The sequence below is a fragment of the Coccinella septempunctata genome, chromosome 3 (assembly GCF_907165205.1).
Source record: "Coccinella septempunctata chromosome 3, icCocSept1.1, whole genome shotgun sequence".
NCBI classification, from domain to species: domain Eukaryota; kingdom Metazoa; phylum Arthropoda; class Insecta; order Coleoptera; family Coccinellidae; genus Coccinella; species Coccinella septempunctata.
This window is the reverse complement of record NC_058191.1, coordinates 30878663-30899081: the sequence shown is the minus strand read 5'-3', so window position 1 is coordinate 30899081 and position 20419 is coordinate 30878663. Positions and strand designations below refer to the sequence as shown.

Genomic DNA, 20419 nt, shown 5'->3' with positions numbered 1-20419 from the left:
CAGCGGATGCTATATGAAAACATTTTTTTGTTGCTGAAAATTTCTTCCTGGTTCGTATTTTCACCTACTTCTCATAACCTGAACCCTTAGTTTTTCATCAATCGGTTTGTTCCTAAACATAGTTCAACACCCCAAAATGATTCAGATAATAAATTCTGAATGAACATTTCGAAAGTGTTAGAACAATGATTGGATTTCATATTTCATTGAGCATATTGAAATTACCTTTTTCAAATAAATTGTGTCAGAATTTTCAGAAAAATAAAAAAACTTTTCTAGAAATTTCAGAAAAGAGTGACAGGGATTGCGAAAACCCTGATTAAAGTTGGAAAATGAAAATATCTATACGACGACAAGGAGAATGATTTTTTAAAAGAATGATCATCCCCTTAGAGGAAAGATTGAGTTTGATCAATAACTATGATGATTTAAATGGATAAATAAATGCTTTTTGAAAAAAGTTTCTGAATTCGCAGTTTCAGCATGTTAAGTTACAATATTTCATAGAGATTCTAATTTAAATTGATATTCTCATGCATTTATGAATGAAAATATCGTGAATAATCCCCCTTGAATAATTTCTCTCATTTTTTTCCAGGTGATGTTCTGAGCTGACCAGCGAACACCAATGAATGACCGTCGATAATGGAGCTACTTCACATCCATCTCACATTGATGGCTTTCATCACCTTCTTCAACAGCGCGACCAGCGACTACGACTGTCCGAAATTCTGCACGTGCAAATGGAAAAACGGGAAACAAACCGTAGAGTGCATCGGCCGGGACCTCGAAGAAGTTCCAGACCATCTCGATCCCGCCACACAAGTTCTGGATTTCACCGGCAATAAACTCCAAGTACTTCGCAACGAACTCTTCGCCGGTAAGAAAATAGTGAACCTCCAGCGCATCTTTTTATCCCGCTGCTCCATTTCCACAATTGAGGACCACGCTTTCAAAGATTTAACGAACCTGGTCGAGCTGGACCTGTCTGAGAACCATCTCGGAGCGATCCCAACGCCGATATTCGCCGACATCCCGTCCCTAATGCGCCTGAGTATGAAGCTGAATCGAATAAGAAAACTGGAAAAGAATGCTTTCAATCACTTGGCTTACTTGACCACTCTGGAGCTGAGCCAATGTGAGCTGTCCGACATACACGAGAAAGCATTCGAGGGTCTTCATGGTCTCGAATGGCTGCATTTGGATGGGAATAAACTCTCGTACATTAAAGGAGAGCGTACTCTTCCTGAAACCGTGAAAGGCGTGGATCTTTACAATAACCCTTGGGAATGCGACTGCCACATAGCCGATTTCCATATGTGGCTGGAGAGTTTCAGAGTGCCCCTTTCAGTCGAACCGGTTTGCGCTGGTCCACCCAGGCTGGAAGGACGTGTCATCAAGTCGGTGAAGAGTTCGGATTTGGCGTGTCTTCCTGATATCTCACCGACTACTTTTTTTTTGGAACTGAGTGAGGGTAAAAACGTTTCTTTGGTATGCAACGTGAACGCCATACCTGAAGCCAAAATATCATGGTGGTTTCATGGGCAAATACTGCAAAATAACTCGATGGTAGCTCCTGGTCTTCACTTGGTTTACTTTGTTGAAGAGGGTACGGAGAATAAACGGAGTGAATTGTATTTGTTCAACACAAACGTGAACGATAACGGAACGTTCATATGCAATGCGGAAAATGCTGCTGGTAAATCCCAGGCTAATTTCACGATAAGGGTGATACTGAAGAAGGAGCCGATAGTGATAATTGTTTCATTAAAGTTTGAGTATTTGGTGGCGATTGTTATTGGAATCGCGGCTGCTGTATCAATATCCATATTGATCATCCTACTGCTTACATTGAAATGTTTGCGAAACCGTAGGCGGAGACAGAAGGTGAAATCGGATACGTCGAGCTCTGCGGATCAAAATAATACCGTGAAAATTATACCCGACACAATGGAAATATCGACGATGTATTCAGCGAAGGTAAATAATACTTCGACGTCGACATGTCTGGATAATGTAACAATACACGCACAGTGCCAACGTAAGCCGATATACCGGCAAATATCGCTGAATCCCGTGAGGAGTCCTTCGTCCCTCATTAGATACCAGCTGAAACAGAACCCCGACATCATCAACGGGGCTCAAATGATGGAATTCAGGGAGAACGGCGACGGTGAAGACGGCCACATCCGCCGGTTTTCAGGCAGCGATCATGGCAGTCTTAGCGTGCGATCCGCGGATTCCGTTAAGGTGATGGACGAAGCGGCCCGTCGTTCTCTGGATTCCGAGGGATATCCCAGCGATTTCGGTCTGCCAAGGATTCCGCGTCGGGTTAACGAGAATTTTTATCGCACCCTGCCCAATAACCGGATGAAATATCATTCTGCGGCTAATCCGGCGGCGCGGTTCTCTCGCGAAGCCGAATTTCTGTCGCGCTCGACGCAGGCGACGTCTTACGACCATTTCCAGGCCGATATCCGGTACACGGCCGACGGGTATCCGGTGCGGATTGATAAATACGACTCTTTGTCATCTTCGCCCCCGGAAAGTTTCAGGAGCGAGTCCGCCGTGCCGAGAATGTCGGTTTGTTGCAGGTCCGTACAGCCGGACGATTTGCATGTGGTGAAAGTGTCTGCGGTGGAAAAACGATGCGCCAGTGCTCAGACTGATGGTGGCGAGGATAATTTAGAGAACGATAAGGAAGAGGGCGATTCAGCGGTCGGTAACGAGCATGAAAGTGTCCTCACTCCAAGCCCTGACGAAGGTTATGGCGGAGAACCTTCCGTCGTTTAACTAAATTGAATCTTCTCGCGGAGATAACGAACTGCCTATTTTATGCTCAAAGATTATCATGAACATTTCTTTTCTAATCTAACGAGCAGCGAGGAAAGCAATGATGGTTCTTTAAGTATCAAGTTTCAGTATGGAGTTGATTAGCTGAAGAATAATGAGATGATTATGTGAAATCTTATATCTGCAAAGAACATTTTTCACTGATGTTGATCCGGGAAAAAGTTCGAACCAAGCTGAAAATCACCAACATAACAATCTCGCCATAACAAGTGAAACTAAAAACTCCCCATCGAACTTGTATTCAAATTATTTCGGAGACAGGGTCCATTTTCAAGTTAAAATCAATACCTTCAGTATGAGTCATTTGAAAAGACATAAATTTCGTATTCAAGTTTCTTCATTAATTATGAAGTGAGGAGTTAGTTCATTCAGGTCAACGTTCTAAAGAGCATTCTCTATAATGTACATGGTCTCCTCGAATAAAAATATGTATAGACGATGTAATGAATAGTTGCGAAAAAATTTAAGGGGTGATTTCTAATCAAACAGTAGTCTGGGCCTTTCGTGAAATTTCATTTTCTGAGCATTCCCTGCTAAGACCTAAAGCCTTCACATGAAGAAACATTCTGGTTTTTTTTTCATAAGAACCAAAATCCTTTCTGAAATGAAATCGAGCAAAAATGTGATTTTCTTCCGAAATTAAAGATTTTTGAATAATATTAATTTTTATTCATTCTTCCTTCAATATAAACTTGCATAATTTTCGAATAGATCGATTTTGCTGATGAAAATTTGAAAAGTCACATAAATTGAGCTTAATGTTGCCGAAAGATCTAGAGACATTCGCTTTTACATTTGAATTTTATAGATTTCCAATAATTCAGTTGAAATGAGATCAAACGTTCTTATAATGAATATTTATCAAAAATGGACAATTTTTATTATTCATTGCATCTCCACGTCCACGGTAGCAAACTCATGTAGAAGTCACAACATTTTGAAAACCATCATTCGAAAAGAGCAAAAACATAATCCAAGATTTCATTGTATCAATGGAGATATTTCGAATTTATTTGTGTTATACCTTGTGCTATACAATCAGAAATCGTGTCTTTTTCAACTTGGTTCCAACTAGGAATTCAATTATGAGCCCGTTAAACTGGTGTAAAATTAGAGATCGTAGAACAAAAGTAGTGATAATGTATTTCGCTGAATATTCATGGTTGTATCATGTATAATATTTATATGTGAATGAAAGAGAAACCATCACTGAAAAACATAAATGTTCATTTATGCTTTTCTTAATCATAAAATCTTGTTGAAAAATTTTTTTCATTTTATAGTAAAATAACGAATCAAGCAGCAAACGAAATGATTCAACAAGAAAAATCAAAAATGGATATGTACCACATGCAATTCCAATTATTTGGAATAAGAGAATTAAGTTTTTTGTTGTATTCCTGGAGCTTTATAACGCATTTTTTCTGTTCATAATGTATAAAAAGTAATATTATATTTCTGTAAAGTGTATCATGCCACCCAGAATCAGCATTTTATCTTGTAGGAATCATTAGAAAAGTCATCAAATGTAGCAATGAATAGAGTAGCTGCATATAATCATAGAAACAGGATCTGAATCTATTCATCCTTCACCTTAGAAAGAGCAAACCTGTATACATTTAGATAACTCAAAAAAATCCCGAACAGACAGAAACTAATCTACTATTACTGTGAGAAAGATATAGACATGTGTAATAAAATGTACTGAAGAATAAAGTGATCTACTTGAGGGCGTTGTTTATTTATCCGAGCCCTTTTAGAAATATTTTAAGCCATATAACTTTCTGTAGATACTACGATTTACCCATACACGATATGGAATTTACCCAATATATTATGATGTACGAATAAAGAGTTGTATGGATCAGCCGAGGTATCAGCCTTTTCAGTTATGTTGAACTCAGATTTGTCCCACCAGGCATTTGAACAATATTTACTCAGGAATTCTATCAAAGAGTGAATGTTTTTTGGTAACATTTATAATTTTTGTTTTTACTCGATAATTTTTCATGATGCTGCAATGTTTCATTAGTACCAAATTATATTATCGTTATTTCAACGAGTATCAACAAGTGAAAAAGGCAGAATTATAAGGTAAGTGAAATTTAAACAACTAAAGAATATGCCGGTAATTTCTCCGATGGAAGAAAAGTTATAAATATTTTTGGATCAGAGGTTACATAAATGTTGACAACGAATATGTGGTGTGTTTGAATACTTAATTATATTATATTCAAAAGATTTTCTAATAAAAAAAAATTTCCTGCATTTTGTTAATTTTCACTCTTTAGTGGGTTTAAATTATATTTTAAATTGATTTCTCCTGAAATACCTCAAACAGTTGAATAAATTTCTGTATATTCGTTCAAATTCACAAAGCATATTGACCTGAACAGCAATATGTAGAAAAATAACTTTCAAATCCTGACACGTCCTACAAAATATTTTCCTGAAATAAAGACAAAACGAATAGCCCAATATAATATGGTCAAAGTTGCGAACAATGGTTTCGGAGATGCAGCTAAATATTTCAGGACAATAAATTATAAAATCGATAAGTCTGTTCTTCATTTCTTTCTGTAGAAAAAATCGCAGAATTTACAGGTAAAGAAATAACAGCTCTATGGGTCAAACATAATTATCTACATATAACATTGATATGATGCTCCCAGAACATTTTTCATATTGTTTTCACAGAATATCCCACCCAGAAAATTTGATGAATCCATGAGGACACTTAGTTTTGTACCTTCTTTTTCTGAAACAAAGAAAAATCTCGACTCCTGTTTGAAAATTTTGTGCAAGAAGATTTTTCTGGGGTTGACAGCGAAGAATATGGATAGCCGAGTAGATAACTTTGTCCTATATGAAACTGAAATATTTTCCCTATTTATTTATTAACAAATAGCGTATAATATTTTCAAATGCACAACGTTACATCGTTCACATCTCATGCACTGGCATTGATAAATTGATTGTATACTGCTATCAAATTGCATCTGCAAAATGTAGATGTAGTTTTGGTACACAGCACAGGCTTGTTACAAATTGTCAGATTGTGAGATAGCAACAATAAAAGATGAAACTGGTCACCCAGGTTATTTGTCTTCAGTTTATATAATATGTTCATTTGTTAGAGTCTTCGAGGAGTAGGTACAGAAAATACTGAGAAATGAGGTTAGAAGAAAAATTATCAAATTTCAGTTCAAAAAATTAGATGATAGACAAAATGCTGTTCGAATTTTCTGATTGGATTCACTCTCAAAAAATCAATATGAGATGAGGTTATGTATGTTAATTATTATAGAAAAGTGGAATAGGATTTCATTATTGAAATTAATTCATGTAGTTCATATTATACAATATAACGCATAATTCGTGGTGATATCTAGAATTTTCTCAGTGCCAATTGTGTATGATAATTCTGCTATGACCATCTCAAGCTTCAAAACATTAATTTTTTTACTATATTGATTGTCTTATACCTCATCAAGGTTGCAATTCCTCTACTGATAAAACACTCTAGTTCGTAAAAATCTCTTCCCAAATCCAGTAAAGTAGGTAAGATAAGGCTTTTCTTTTGGAAGAGATTGGTACAGAAATGCCTAAAAAAATAACCTTAAGCCCGTTTCCGACAGCCGAGAATTCTCTAGAGAATTTACTCTAGCATTCATGCGTCGTGAATTCTTTGCCGTTACATACGCACTTTCGGTAGAATTCACTGTTCAGTTGCATACAAAATAATCTCTGCCGTTTTCTTACCAAAATTTGGTATAGAATTCCACAATGATTGCCTCTTGTCAACTTCCATCTGTCTTTATAAGTAAGTTTGTGTATTCGACTTCCTTTCACCGTGGTTATCCAGATGAAGATGCTCTGTCAAATCAAGGCAGCAGAGAGTTAATAATTTTGAAACCAAATAGAACATGATTTTGTTGGGAAAAAAATCATCAGAAAATTTTGTGTCAGTAGATGATATTGATATTGAACCATTTGCCATATTGACCTCCAACCTCAAATGCGAAGAGCACTTAGGAGGGGGAGGTGATATTGCTTTACCTAAAAGGATGTGATTGGCCGAAAGGATTTCAAAATGGTGGAAAATCTGCTAAGTTCACTTTTTTTCTTCTGCCAAATTGGATTTATTATTAGAATGTAATCGATTTCCTAAGAATTTTGAAAAAGAAAAATTTAGCAATGTTTGCCCCGAGGGGTGAACCGGTCGTGAATTGTGGTGTACAAATTGGAGGAATTGTCATGAATTGAATTGAATTGCCAAGAATTGTTGAGAATTGTCATGAATTGCCAGGAATTGTGGTGAATTGTCAAGAATTGTTGTGAATTGCCAAGAATTGTGTGAATTGTCAGGAACTGTTGAGAATTGTCGTGAATTGTGGAGAATGGGCTATTTTTCTAAATTTCAAAATCTAAGAATTTTTATAACTCAAATACATATATGGAAATTTATTTTTTTAGAATTTTAACACATTGCATGCGGTCGGAAATTGTGATTTCAGAAGAGCTCTCTTATAGAACATGGATATGTTCTAAGGTATAGAATTCAGAAATTTTTTTTTTTAATATGTGGATATTTCGGTGGATATGGAATTCTATATTTTCTTGATCGGTTTCACTGGTGTCGAATTGACAAAAATTACTAGACTGTAGTAAGGGCGCTCTACGTTACTAGCTTTTACACAATCGAATGTTTATTAAGTTTCGAAGGGTGTATATCTGAATTTTGAAGCGAATCTCTTACGTGTTGGATAACTAATGGAAATGGGTTTCCATAAATAATTTGAATTCGATTTTTGGAGTTTAGGAAACTTGCCCATCGTCGTAAATTATAAAGAATTGTTCTGAACTATTAATTTCCGTGAATTGTTCGAAAATTCTCATGAATTGTCTGGAATTGTTATGAATTGCAATGCATTTTCTAATTGTTGGGCGATTCGCTGTCTTGCAATTCACAGGTGTCCAACCTGTCCAACTATTAGGAAGCAGAAAGGGAGGTTTGCACATGTATATGGACATGTATATAGTCATATTCATGTATATAGTCGCATGCCGGCGCAATAGTGCAAACTCCGAGTATAATTTCTGTATTCTGTGATTTGAATTAAAGTGATATAAGATTGAGCAGGTAAGAATTATACAACATCTAATTTTTTCATTATTTCTTATTGATACACAATAATTTCCTACGGGTGTGAAGCCAGGTTTCTTTCATCCACAGTTACAATCTGTCAACGCCGCGCTCTAAGGATAACTGTATTGTTCAGTATACAATTCTTACAGTTCTGAAACTTTGGATTTGAGTTTCTCTTGGAAAAAGAATGGTGATGAAGATATGGTGCAATCGGATATTATTCATACCTTGATTTATACCAATGAAAATCATCAAAGCTCATTGTCAGCCCGTACGGGGGGCCTGGAGGGATTCAAAGTTAAAAATTTCAAATTTTCTCGAGACATGTGCATTCTTGAGAATAGAGTAAATTGGTTCGATATAATATTTTACATCATGAACAGTCATCAAAACACATTGTTAACCTGTACAGGGACTATTCACCAACAATATTGGTGAATATTGGTCCCCGATCTCTTTGCGTTCAATAGCAGGTACCTGAAACGATTCCTTTGGTTGAAACCGTTTTATTACTCTGTTGGGAATAACCCATATCATTGTTGAGAACGGGCGTTCTTTCTTCAATGCATATCATATAATTTTGGATATTTCAACCTCATTTTTAACACTTTTATAATTTCTGAGAAGATGTTAATTCGAAATGTCGGTCTATATCGGTATATCGATTGCAATAATGTCAATTATATATTCACAGCTTCTTCCCTCTCAACCTGACAAAGATCATTCGGAGGTTCATCTAAGACTTGGAGACTCGCTAGGAGATTTCTCTCCAAGTCTAAAATAAAAATTATTTGAAACATTTGTCTAATGTTTCAAATAATATATAAATCATATATTTCGCTTATACCATTTGTAATCAATAGAGCTTTAGTAATGTAATAATTAAGGTTCGCGTTGAATGAATTCCTAGATATGTAGGTACACACTAAGAATCACCGAATTGGGCAATTCGGAGAGGGATATATCTTTAGTTGAAATCAGTGAAGATGAATTAATAATATTAATAATTGTTTTCAGCACTCAAAAAGTAGACATAGATATTTCAGCACGTGTGTCGAATCTCTTGATGGTTATTCTGTAAACTCTTTGTTATTCCATATAAATTGAACGAACAACTTTCATGAGAACACAATCTTGATTTCAACGCACCATGTTTCTGAAACCTGGTGAGTTGTGTTATTATTTTGTAGTACTTCACATACTTTCATAAAATTCCATAAAATAACTCGACATGTTGATGTATGATTTAAAATTAATAGCTTGCACAGTAACCATTTTTTTCAACTACTCGATCAATTTGCGTTTGATAGAAGGTACTGATTCAAAAGATTCCACCTAGAAGTATTTCTTCGCTTCATAAAATTTTATAACTCAATTTGGAAAAACCTACAAAAATTGTCGTTACGAACGGGTACGCTCTGTTGTATTCAATATTAGGGTTGCCCATTTTGACCAAAAAGATTTTATGCACAGAATAACTCTAGAGTCATTTGCAGAGGGAATTTTAAAAAATTTACCTGAAAGTATTTTTTCGGATCATACAATTTTATACCTCAATTTTCAAAATTGTCGTTATGGAAGGGAATGCTCTTATCCTATATTAGGTCGTTTTCACAACATTTTATTCAGTTGAATTTCAAAATTGTTTCAATCAGCCTATATAACTATGTTGATGAGGGGAGGTTAATAGTACATCAAACAATGAAGTATAGGATATCCATGGATAGAAGCAATTTCTGTAAGCTAGCCTCAGTTAGCCTTAACTTCTATCTGGCTATATCTATAAGACATATTATTGAGTGGTTTCAGACCTCTCATAGTGTGATGTGAAGAAAATTCCCAAAATATATATTAAAAAAAAAAATACATAACTATGAATTGTATTGAATTGTCATGAATTGTATTGAATTGTATTGAATTGTCATGAATTGTATTGAATTGCCATGAATTGTATTGAATTGTCCGTGAATTGCCGTGAATTGCCATGAATTTTCTTGAATTGTTGAATTGTCTGAATTGTTTTATATGCTATTATAGGAATTGCGTGAATTGTCTGAATTGTGGTGTACAACATTTTCATGACCGGTTCACCCCTCGGTTTGCCCAGTATCTGATAGTTTTCTGGTTTATAAGAATAAAATTAAAAATAGCATTTAAGGAATTTATATCAAATATAACCTAAAAAAAAACAAAACCAGGGAAAGATATTCTTGAACTTACTGTTACACCTACGGATAAATTCGCCAACGAAACATGAAAGTCCCGCCCTTATCAGATTCATTGATAACGTTAAGAAAATTCATAAAATAAGTATTTCTATCTGAGGATTCACGGCAATTCCATGCTCTAAGTTTCGCACAGAATAACCACCCTCAAAGCTCCCGATATCGATTTCATATCTTAGATGACTAGTGTGGAGGCCGTTCCATTCCCTCAGTCCACGTTATGTTGTCCTGGATTCCAGAGGAAATCTAGCTTTAAGAGGGTTAGATATCCAGGGTTTCAGATCGGCCGTTGGGAAATGAAAGGTTTTCGCGCTAAGTCTGTCGTCATACTGTTAGTTCCTGCCTGGAATTCAATCGAGACGGCTGTCTTAGGAAAGAAATTGGAAAATTTCCTGGAAAATAGAAGAGTCTATGAGGTTTATAAGAGTCAGTTCAGTGGATATTTCAATAGAAGTATCTACTTTCATTCGATGCATTCAAAATGATCGGCAGAATGAAAACAAATCATTCAATATTGAAAGAACACGAAATATATTTTGGTAGGTACGATAAAACACTCCCACCTTCGCTATTCGCTCTGTACTCATCTGCATGAAAATGAAGCAATTCAATATCTGTCTAATTTTTTTTTTGCTTTTGACTCAATTTGAGAGCTCAAAAAAGTTTATTATCGTGGGATGGTATTTAACTTTACATTCATCATTCTCGCAGGCGTAGAAAATAAGGCAATAAATTTTAATGTCATATTTTAAAGAAACTCACTTGTTCGTCGACCTCAAGATAAAATGACATTTCACTTATTAATTCCCAAACGAAAACTCGACCATTTTGGATGGCAAGTATTTTTCGTTCGCATCAGATACTTTTCGTCCGTAAACACCTTTCGTCCGCTCTTTTTGTAGCATAGAAACAAATACGGCAGAGGCGATTAATCAATGTCGAGAGCAAGGATTCAAGTGCCTGTGACAATAACTGTCACTTGAAATTGTTGAATAAATTCTTCAAGAAATCTGCTAGATTTTACGAAACTATTGAGAAGGTGGATCGCACATTAGTGTTTATTATAATCAAGAACAAATAAGGATAGCGATATAGGTATGAATAACACTCTTTGGAATGAGGAAGTTGGCAACTTCGCCCAGGTTGGATGTGCAGCACACAAGTGAGTACTTACTCTCATAAAGGTATGTGAGGTAGACGAAAAAATGTAATATGCACCTCGGCAAAAAACTGTTTATATTGTCTCGCCTGCTTGCTGGCCTCGGCTGCGCCTAGGCTATCAATTTGCATGCTCGACAGTAATAGGAAGATTTTCGTAATTGGTACATGAATAACCATTTTCTAATTTTTACAAACAAAGTGACACTTTTCGAGACTCATAGAACTTTTGGGGTGCTTCAATTTTCGATACTATTTATAAAAAGAAAATATTTCACAACTGTTGATGAAACGGTTACTTGCTTCCATAGCAATGAAATAGACAATAAAAATCTCCTATTTCACTCGATCCGATTTAAGCTTAATACTTGATCACAAAAACAAAATGACTTCAATAATTTTTGTAGTCTCAATCACAGGTTTGAAATACATATAGTCCATTCAAGAATGATTGACATCTCGGATGGCTATGGAAATTCGAATTTAAGTTGGCAGTAGACCATGAGTTGAGATTTTGTGTTGTCGAATTCAGGTTTCTATTGAGAATAAACAATGATCTATGCACTGACTGAAAATAATTTGAATTTTTACTGCTATTTATGTCCTTAATATAATGGAACAAAAGGGAAATATAATTGTATGAATTTTGAATGCTGATTATTATGATCTGAATTCGAATATTTCTTCTTTCCAAGTACTTTTCTGGGTTATATTTATATATTTCAGTTCCTTGAATGAAATGAAACTACAGAAATTACTGAAGATTTTTGTGGCCAGATATTAAGGTGCGTCTGGACTTCCAAGGCCTACAGGGATGTCACTCATTCTTGAATGGACTGCATGTGTGACGCTTCTTGAGAGACAATTTTGCTAGGTACTTAATTCAAATTCAAATAGTCACATCCTATGGTAAATTAAATAGTTATTTTCCTATCAAGTGCGGAAAGTGATACTTGCCCGCACGAAACTGCCGTTGCCCGAACGATGCGAAGCAGAGTTCGGGTAAGCAGTTGAGTGCGGGCAAGACACTTTCCGCAAGAGTTAGGAACAATATTTTTTCTACAAGCGCTTGAAATATATAAATATATCCATTTCACGAAACAGATCATATCTCATTTGATTAATTCATATATAATGACAGACGTAATGTCATTACTATGGGTTTCTCATCGTTGACGTTCTATGCATAGAAACATGATAGAATTTAATTTACTCTATAATATTTGCGTGCGGGAAAAACCCCTGCTAATCCATTCCCGCACGCAAATGCGTGCGGGAAAGAAATAGCAGGCGTTTTTCCCGCACGTTTTGGGAAAGTGACTCTTTGCAACTTGGAATGCGTGCGGGAAAAAGGTTGAACGCGCACGCTTGTAGAAAAAATAAATATTGTATGACACACGTTGGGAAACACTTGATGTTTTGACAGAGTGAAAAATCCTAGCTACACAAATAACTATTCTGTATTCATTTTCAATTGTAGTCTCTAAATCGAAATCCGAGCCTACAGGTTGATTTTTGTTTTTTTTTTCTGAGAGAAACATCAATCATTATAAGAAAAGATGTATATTAGGATTGATTATGGTCACTGAGCTGAACAATATGCTTCTTGAGTGAAATACTGCGGAGCAGACGTGTTTCACACAAGGAAAAACTGTAAATCACTTGGTTGTGAGTTGTTCAAAATATGCAGAATTTTAATATCAGTTTATTCTTTTCTTTTGCTGAGAACGATAGTGCTGTATGATCGAATCATTTATGCTCAATGCCTTTGTTAGTTTCACACTAGAATTATTTGTTTGAAGCATGCTACACTATCAACTTCTTATCCTAAGGCTGCGTACAGGCACGCAACAAAACTTCGTAATGCAACATTGATTCCTAGCTTCAAGCTGCGTACAGACTGTGTCAAAACTTCATAATCGCAACAAGTGTGGACAACATGAATTAGAAACTGCAGTTGCTGCAGGTGTTATGGTTTGTTTTATTATTATCAGCAGTACAAATTCAACAATAGGTAAGAAAACATAGAATGTTTTGATATTCCTCTCACTTCCACTTTTTTTTTGTGATGTCCACAAAATTTTGGTATGTAATTCAGACTTCACTTGATCTAGTGAATTTAGTCATTATGCATAATATCTGGATGTAATACATATTCTGATTATCAACTTTCGCTCTGGCACACATGTCTGCTGCATTATAACGCCGAATCAGCTTCCATCAACTGAACAATATTTCTAATCTTATAATTCCAGAAAAGATATTTAAAGATGTCCTCATAATAATATAGCTCTATATGTTCAAATAGACACTTAATAGGAATGCGTATTTGAGATAGGAATAAAATACGCATTGAATTTCTGCCGATGCTTCTAATTACACCTATATTGAACTCCGGCTTGACTGCAGCGGTTGAGGATGTTTTTTCTCTTGTATCTCATCAAACTGAAGTCATCAACTAGATTGATGAACGAATCCTTCTCTCCGCCTGGAGATCGGTGATAAAGAATTCAGGCCCCGAGAAAGGAAAAGTAATGCGGACACATATATATCGGGTGGAGTAGAAGCGAAAGGGAGATAAAAATATTCCAATTGTATTACTGGGAAGATTAATGAGGATGTTGAAGATGTTAGGCAAGCAAGGGAGAGCTCTATTATTTAGCTTTTCGAGCAGGGATGCACGGAATCAATCCCTTTTATTTGGAATGCCTTCTTTTATGGAGCAGAAGGAAATTATCTGTAGGCCTGCCTCAGTATATGCTTACTTTGTGACATTTGAGGGAAGACCTAGGTCGAACATCTCACCATGTGAATATTCATTCATTTAATTCAGATAATTGAAGTGAGTATCTCGCCTTCACTAGATTGCGGCTTATAAGAAAAATACTTCTAAACTATTTTACCAAAAATTTTTATTGTCTCCATTTACAGGACGTCTTTCGTTAAGTGAAATTCCACAAACACAAAATGGAATTTCTGACTTCAATATTGGTAAAGCTCGTGGCCTAGAGTGAATCTTCATTGCTTTCAAGGAAAACAGAATCGTAGATGGATGCAATGTTTTCCGTTAATACTAATTTGTAGTTTTGCTTTAATTGTCCTTTACTCTTCAACCACTGACGATTGATAATCTTTCTGTTCTCTTTGTCGCGCCCCCGTGCCTGAGGATCTAAAGGATTGTACCATGGTAAAACCTTCAAAAATGCTTCCTCCAATTTCATCAACCATACAGAGTTATATGTGTTCCCCCAGAACCTATGTCCCACATCATAATATCATTGTGGGTGCACTACTGTTGTGAGCAGCTCTTTCTGTAAGAACAAAAAAACTCTTGAGTTACAGTACGTCAGTTTGCAGATAGATCTCATTATAGAATTTAAGTGTTGAAGTGTGAAGAAAGTTGTAATATCTCATCAATGGTCCGATGAAGATATAACTATTTAAATTAACGCACCATTTACAATGTTAGATGATGAAAAGCACAATAAATTATAGCTGTCGAAAAAATAGAGGAAGTTTTGTTTATCTGATTTGGATTGGGAGTTCTCCTCCTGAGGTTTCAAAATTTAAATCGCTTCGTTTCTAGTTCCGGTTTCGCAACAGTGCATACTAGAAAATAAAAAGAATAATGGCTTGTTCATAAAATAACAGCTGTTGATGTACAGACATAATAAGGCGCGTACTTACTGGCGAGCTTCAACAGCAACCAGCCATACAAAGCCCATAAAATTTTACGACCTTCCTCGTTCGTCGCAGAATTCCTAGACAGCCATCTTTGTCTATCTCATTAAGATTGTGAATTTGTTGTCCTTTATTATCAACGCATATTTCAGTCGATGTTGCCAACTTGTGCAATAGAAACGAAACACTTCAACTAAAAAATACCCTTCTTTATTTTAAGTACTTAAAATAATTTTTTTTGTGAAACGGTTTAAATGGTTATTTCAAAATATGACGTTTCAAAGATATTTCATAAAAAATATATCATTTTCGTCAGAACGAGTATTCCCTATTATAGCAAAATTCCTGGCGTTTGAAGGTAACATCGAGTAAATCCATATTGATCAAATAAAATGTTATAATTTTGAGAAGTTTTATACATAAAAATGACTCAAAACCGAATGGAAATGATCTTTATATTTTCCGTAAAACTAAAAATTGAGCCCTGTTTTGTATTGTCATCGCACCAATCAAAAACATCTTAACGGATTTGATTCGATACTTTTTTGAAACCTTGCTGATAATTTGTAAAAGGTTGTAATGGAAAAAAAACATCACAAGCTGTCTGGAAAAATTAAAAAAAACTAAACGATTTGCAAATTTCGCACGCAAGTGTATGTTGTATAGTCTACCCTCCAGGAACAAGTGATTGACACTTGCTGGTTGTTGACATTCGGCAAATGAACAAATGATCTAAATGGATTGAACGTACAGCATATTGGTTATCAATTTATCAAATATTGTTAGTCTGAATGATTAGTGATAAGAATATTCATTATTCAGTACTACCTTGACGTTTCTTGTTTACCTCAAATTTCCATTCACCAAAAAGGATTACAATTTAAATAAAAATGACATAATATATGTATGTACATACAATTACTGATAAATACTTCAGTAATTAAATTTTTTAATAAAAAATTAGAATGAAGGCTCTTCTTGTTATGTATTTCTAACATATTTTTAAATATTTTTTTCACTTCCAATTACTAATGGTGGGTTCATGTAGCGTTACTAAGAAATAATATCGTAGAAAATGGAACGATCTATTTGGATACAGAGTTCGAGTGGGAAAATCAAAATAAGAAACTATTTTAGAAGTATCAGTATCTAATTCTTTGTTGAATGTATGACATTCAACCCGTGTTTCATAAAGCTTGATCAGGCAATCAACGCTTCATTGACGAAGAGACGTCAATTTCTTTTCAATCGATCACGATCATTCAGAATGTCATTCTCGCATCAAATTATGATGCTCATACGTTCATTCAGGTAATCTCAATTGCTACTTCTTCAATATATTCAGAAATAAAAAGGTTTCAGTGATTTCGTTTTAGAAATCGAGTGACTGTCAAATCGTTGATCGGACAATCAAAGTTTTATGAAAGCTGCTGTCAGACTGCTGAATGTACTTGCCCCTTTTATTAAGATCAAGAAAAGAGTTGAGTCATAAAGGTTTACCCGACATCAGTCTTGAAATCAAGTCAAAACTGGAAAATAGTCGAGACGAGAGTGAAATATATTCCAAGAATTCATAACTGCAGCCTGTCTTCGAATATAGGACGGTTCAATGTTTGAAAGAACAAGTAACCATTGAATAGGTGAAGTTTATGTGCATCGATTTTTCGTACATGAGCTTTATCAACCCAAACAAACAATATTCAGCAGCCGAAAAAGCTAAGTCTCTTTTGGTAACAATTCCCTACACAGCAACAATAAGACGAGAGTGTGTCACAAACTCACAATGTCTTCTGCCCACACGGAATACGTTGAATCCTTGCATGTTAGCACCGATAACTTTCACTGTATCATTATCCATACGAGATTAGGTGACATCTCACCCGCGAATAGATTTATTGCTTCCTCATGCATCGCGCAAGATGATATAATAACCAAAAACAAGTACACTAACAACAAACATGTCCTGGATTTATGTCGAGAATTATATTTGTCCCAAGATTACATTACCATTATCTCGAAAGCCGCAAGGAAGAGAAATTGCAACGCGGGAGATGCTGAATATATTGCCCTACGGACGTTATGGTCCCGGCTCCGTTCTAAACCTTAAAATCTCCTTATCTACCCCCCAACTTAGATGCATTGTCACACGATTCCCCTTTTTTGCCCCTCGTGGAACACTTTCTATGGTTTAATTCTAGCGTGTAGTCTCCCGGAGCTCGGGAAATAACAATGGTTTACTTTTTAGGGCACCTTATCGTCTGATCCTTAAAACTCGTAAAAAATTATGTAATTTGATTGGGTTCCCGGAGATAAGTATCGAGGGGTGGAAAAGCTGGTCTATATAAGGCTGAACTTCCTTTTGCCATGTATGAAGTGTTCAGCTTGTTGCAATATCAACTTTTCACTAACAAAACTGGTCTCAATTTGAAGACTTCATAAAAAAAATTGGTACTCAGGAAATTGTTCTATTTCATTTGATTTTTTTAAGGAATGTATGGTTTTCAACCGTGAAATGTTCATTTCCCACTTATATAATTTACGTCATACAAATTATATTCATTTCAAGGTTTTCAATACAAAGTACTCTTTTATAATTAGGTCAATTTGATATAGCGTCAGGTTAAAAACCTCCTATATGTGCACACAATTGCAACAAAAGATTCATATTCTCTAATTACAGTTCATAGGGTGCGACCATTTTAATGCTGGTTGTTGGAGCTTGAACACTTCATCAACATTTGATGTTGACATTGTTGAAAATATTCATGTAAATTAATATCACAAAATGAATATGATTTCCTAGAAAATGAACTAAGAGAATACCTGCATATGACTAACTGAAATATACAGGTTGACACACAAAGTTATTGAGAATCTCAATAAGGATTATGGAAAATAGGACAGCCTATGAAACACAACTTCTGAACCGAGCAACGTTTCGTCTATATATTTAGAGCTATTTTTCAACTATTGAAGGTTGAGAAAAATTGTACCTTATTCAATACACCAAATTTAAAAAATCCAGAAGTTTCATTTCGAATAGCACAGTATCTCTGAATATCCTATAAAAATTAAATCGGTCAAGAGAAATGTGTATGGATATATCTACCTCTAGTAGGCGAAAAAGTATTAAAACTGCAAAGAGTAGGAAAATATTAATGCTGTTCCTGTTAACATTCCAATCTTTAAGTTCTCATTCCCTGGCTGCTGGCTGAGCCCTTCTATGATGAATAAACCTGAATAATTCAGAAGCTGTTTCATGAATTTTTTCTGCCAGCAAAGCAGAATCGATAGAAAACTGACTGTTGGTGAAACTTTTGAATTTTTTAAGGGAGCGGTGCTGCATTCAGGTGTTAGAGTGAGTATACATTCTCGGTTAGAAATATTCTCGACATCAAAAAGAGTGGATCCTGATTATCTTCTCATAAACTCATTGTGAAATCATCAATCGAAGATTCTCAAGATTTTTGATAACTATTGATGTGCACAACTCGGAAAGGAAGAAGTTTGCCATGGTTTGTGAACATGAAGAGATTAATACAATACAGTGGCATAAAAATATAACGAAATCGGATTTGGACAGCAATCTCAAGCTGTGGCTTCACATGGCCAGAAGGACCATGTTATGAAAAATTCTTTTTGCTGTCCAACCTCCAACAGGGTATACAAAAAGTCACACTGTGGGAGTCCGAATTCTTTATGTCTCTATTTCTATTTAGGAAAGGTTGGAGTATTTGATTAATCAAAGAAGACCTTGGCGTCTCACGCTCCTTAAAGAGAGAACCTTTTCAATGTTGCCTATACGAGGATGTATTGATAGCCTAGACCAGTTATTATTATTATTATTAACCATATAATTAGAGTTGAGGTGAATACCTATAAACTCAAATAAGCTTATATATAAAAATCCATGCATAAAAAAAATGTATAGCAACGAACAATAACTCATTAGAAGTGTCAGTGTGGAGTTTGAGGTCAAAAAAGTACCAGAGTTACACAATAAATCAAAAGAAAGAAGATGTCCACCGAAAATGTGAAAATCGAAAAATAGGAGTATCGAGCCATCATCAAGTAGCTGTATTTAAAAGGGTTAAGAGGTAAGCAGATTTACGAAGATATGCTTAATACCCTTGATGATCAATGTCCTTCGTATGCGACCGTGAAAAATTGGACTGCAAGCTCCATAAAACTGCTGGAAGAGTTCCTGCTTCAGTTTTTTAGGATTTCCATGGAGTATTCATGATTGATTTTTTTGGTAAGGGTAGAGCAATAACCGGTGATTACTATTCGACATTACTGACCTCTCTACGGGAAAAAATTAAAGAGAAACGAAGCGGAAAACTATCCAAAGTATTCCAAAGGTGTTTTGTTTTTGCAGCACAACGCTCCTGCATACAAATCTCATATTGCCATGCAAAAAATTCGTGATTTAGGGTTTGAATTACTAGAACATCTCCCTTATTCACCAGATTTGGCTCCATCCGACTATCATCTCTTTTCTCAACTGAAAAAAAGTTTAAGGTCGTAAGTTTTCCTCCAGCGAGGAGGTAATAAAAGCTGTGGAGAACAAGAAGAAACATTTTTTTTTAAAGGTCTAGAAACGTTGCAGGTTCGCTATTTTTTTTTTGAGAATATCTTTGTCTAAATATAATTGGCCTGTCAAGTTTTGAAATTGTCACCTCCTTGAACTACTTCAAGTAATCAATAAAAATTTGCAAACCATAGTATTAATGTAGACGGACAAGTGATCTTTCAATTCCCCTATTACCTATTAAGAATTCAGGTATAATAGCCCCTACACCTACGGTTGAGGAGATTTCGGCTTATCTACAGTTCTACTCAAAATATGTCCCCCTCCGAATAAAAATTGACCTGTTCCGGCATTTTCTCTGAAAAAATCCTTGTCGCGATATAATTAACCTGGCAAGTTTTTAAATTGTCACCCTGAATTAAGCAACAGCGTTGTACAACGTTCGCAGTTCATACGCTGGTCCGAAGAAAAAATTTTATTAGTATAACGTTTTCAAAAAAAAAAAAAACATTTTTCAATAAAAAGTTTACATCAACTTTAATTGCAGATCTGATAACTGTTTCATTCAAAGATTTTCTTTCATCATTCCACTCTGTACAATTGCTTCAGACAAACTCAATTGAACATTCCCTGATTTCGACTAGGACAGTTACAAAAGAAATTGTTTCAGGAAGAATGCTCCTCTTGAGATCTCCTTGGATCTTATGGAAATCTGGTGCAGGTGCAATCATTCCAGGATGTGTTTTCAGTACTTTCGTATCAAGACCGAGCGAGCGAGCCGAGCCTTTCACGATAGAACAAAACAAACACGTAAAAGTAGCA

At 35.4% G+C, this 20419-nt stretch overlaps 1 protein-coding gene across 1 annotated transcript; it reads left to right on the top strand.

Moving 5' to 3' along the window:
* Positions 1–610: 610 nt before the first annotated feature.
* LOC123309508 (leucine-rich repeat-containing protein 24-like) lies at positions 611–3193 on the top strand. Its single transcript, XM_044892662.1, has one exon. The coding sequence runs from the start codon at positions 646–648 to the stop codon at positions 2791–2793; it is 2148 nt and encodes a 715-aa protein (XP_044748597.1). The 5' UTR covers positions 611–645; the 3' UTR covers positions 2794–3193.
* Positions 3194–20419: the final 17226 nt, after the last annotated feature.

Bases quoted from the DNA above. Each gene is read 5' to 3' on its own strand.
- LOC123309508 (XM_044892662.1), top strand. From the start codon at position 646: ATGGAGCTACTTCACATCCATCTCACATTGATGGCTTTCATCACCTTC.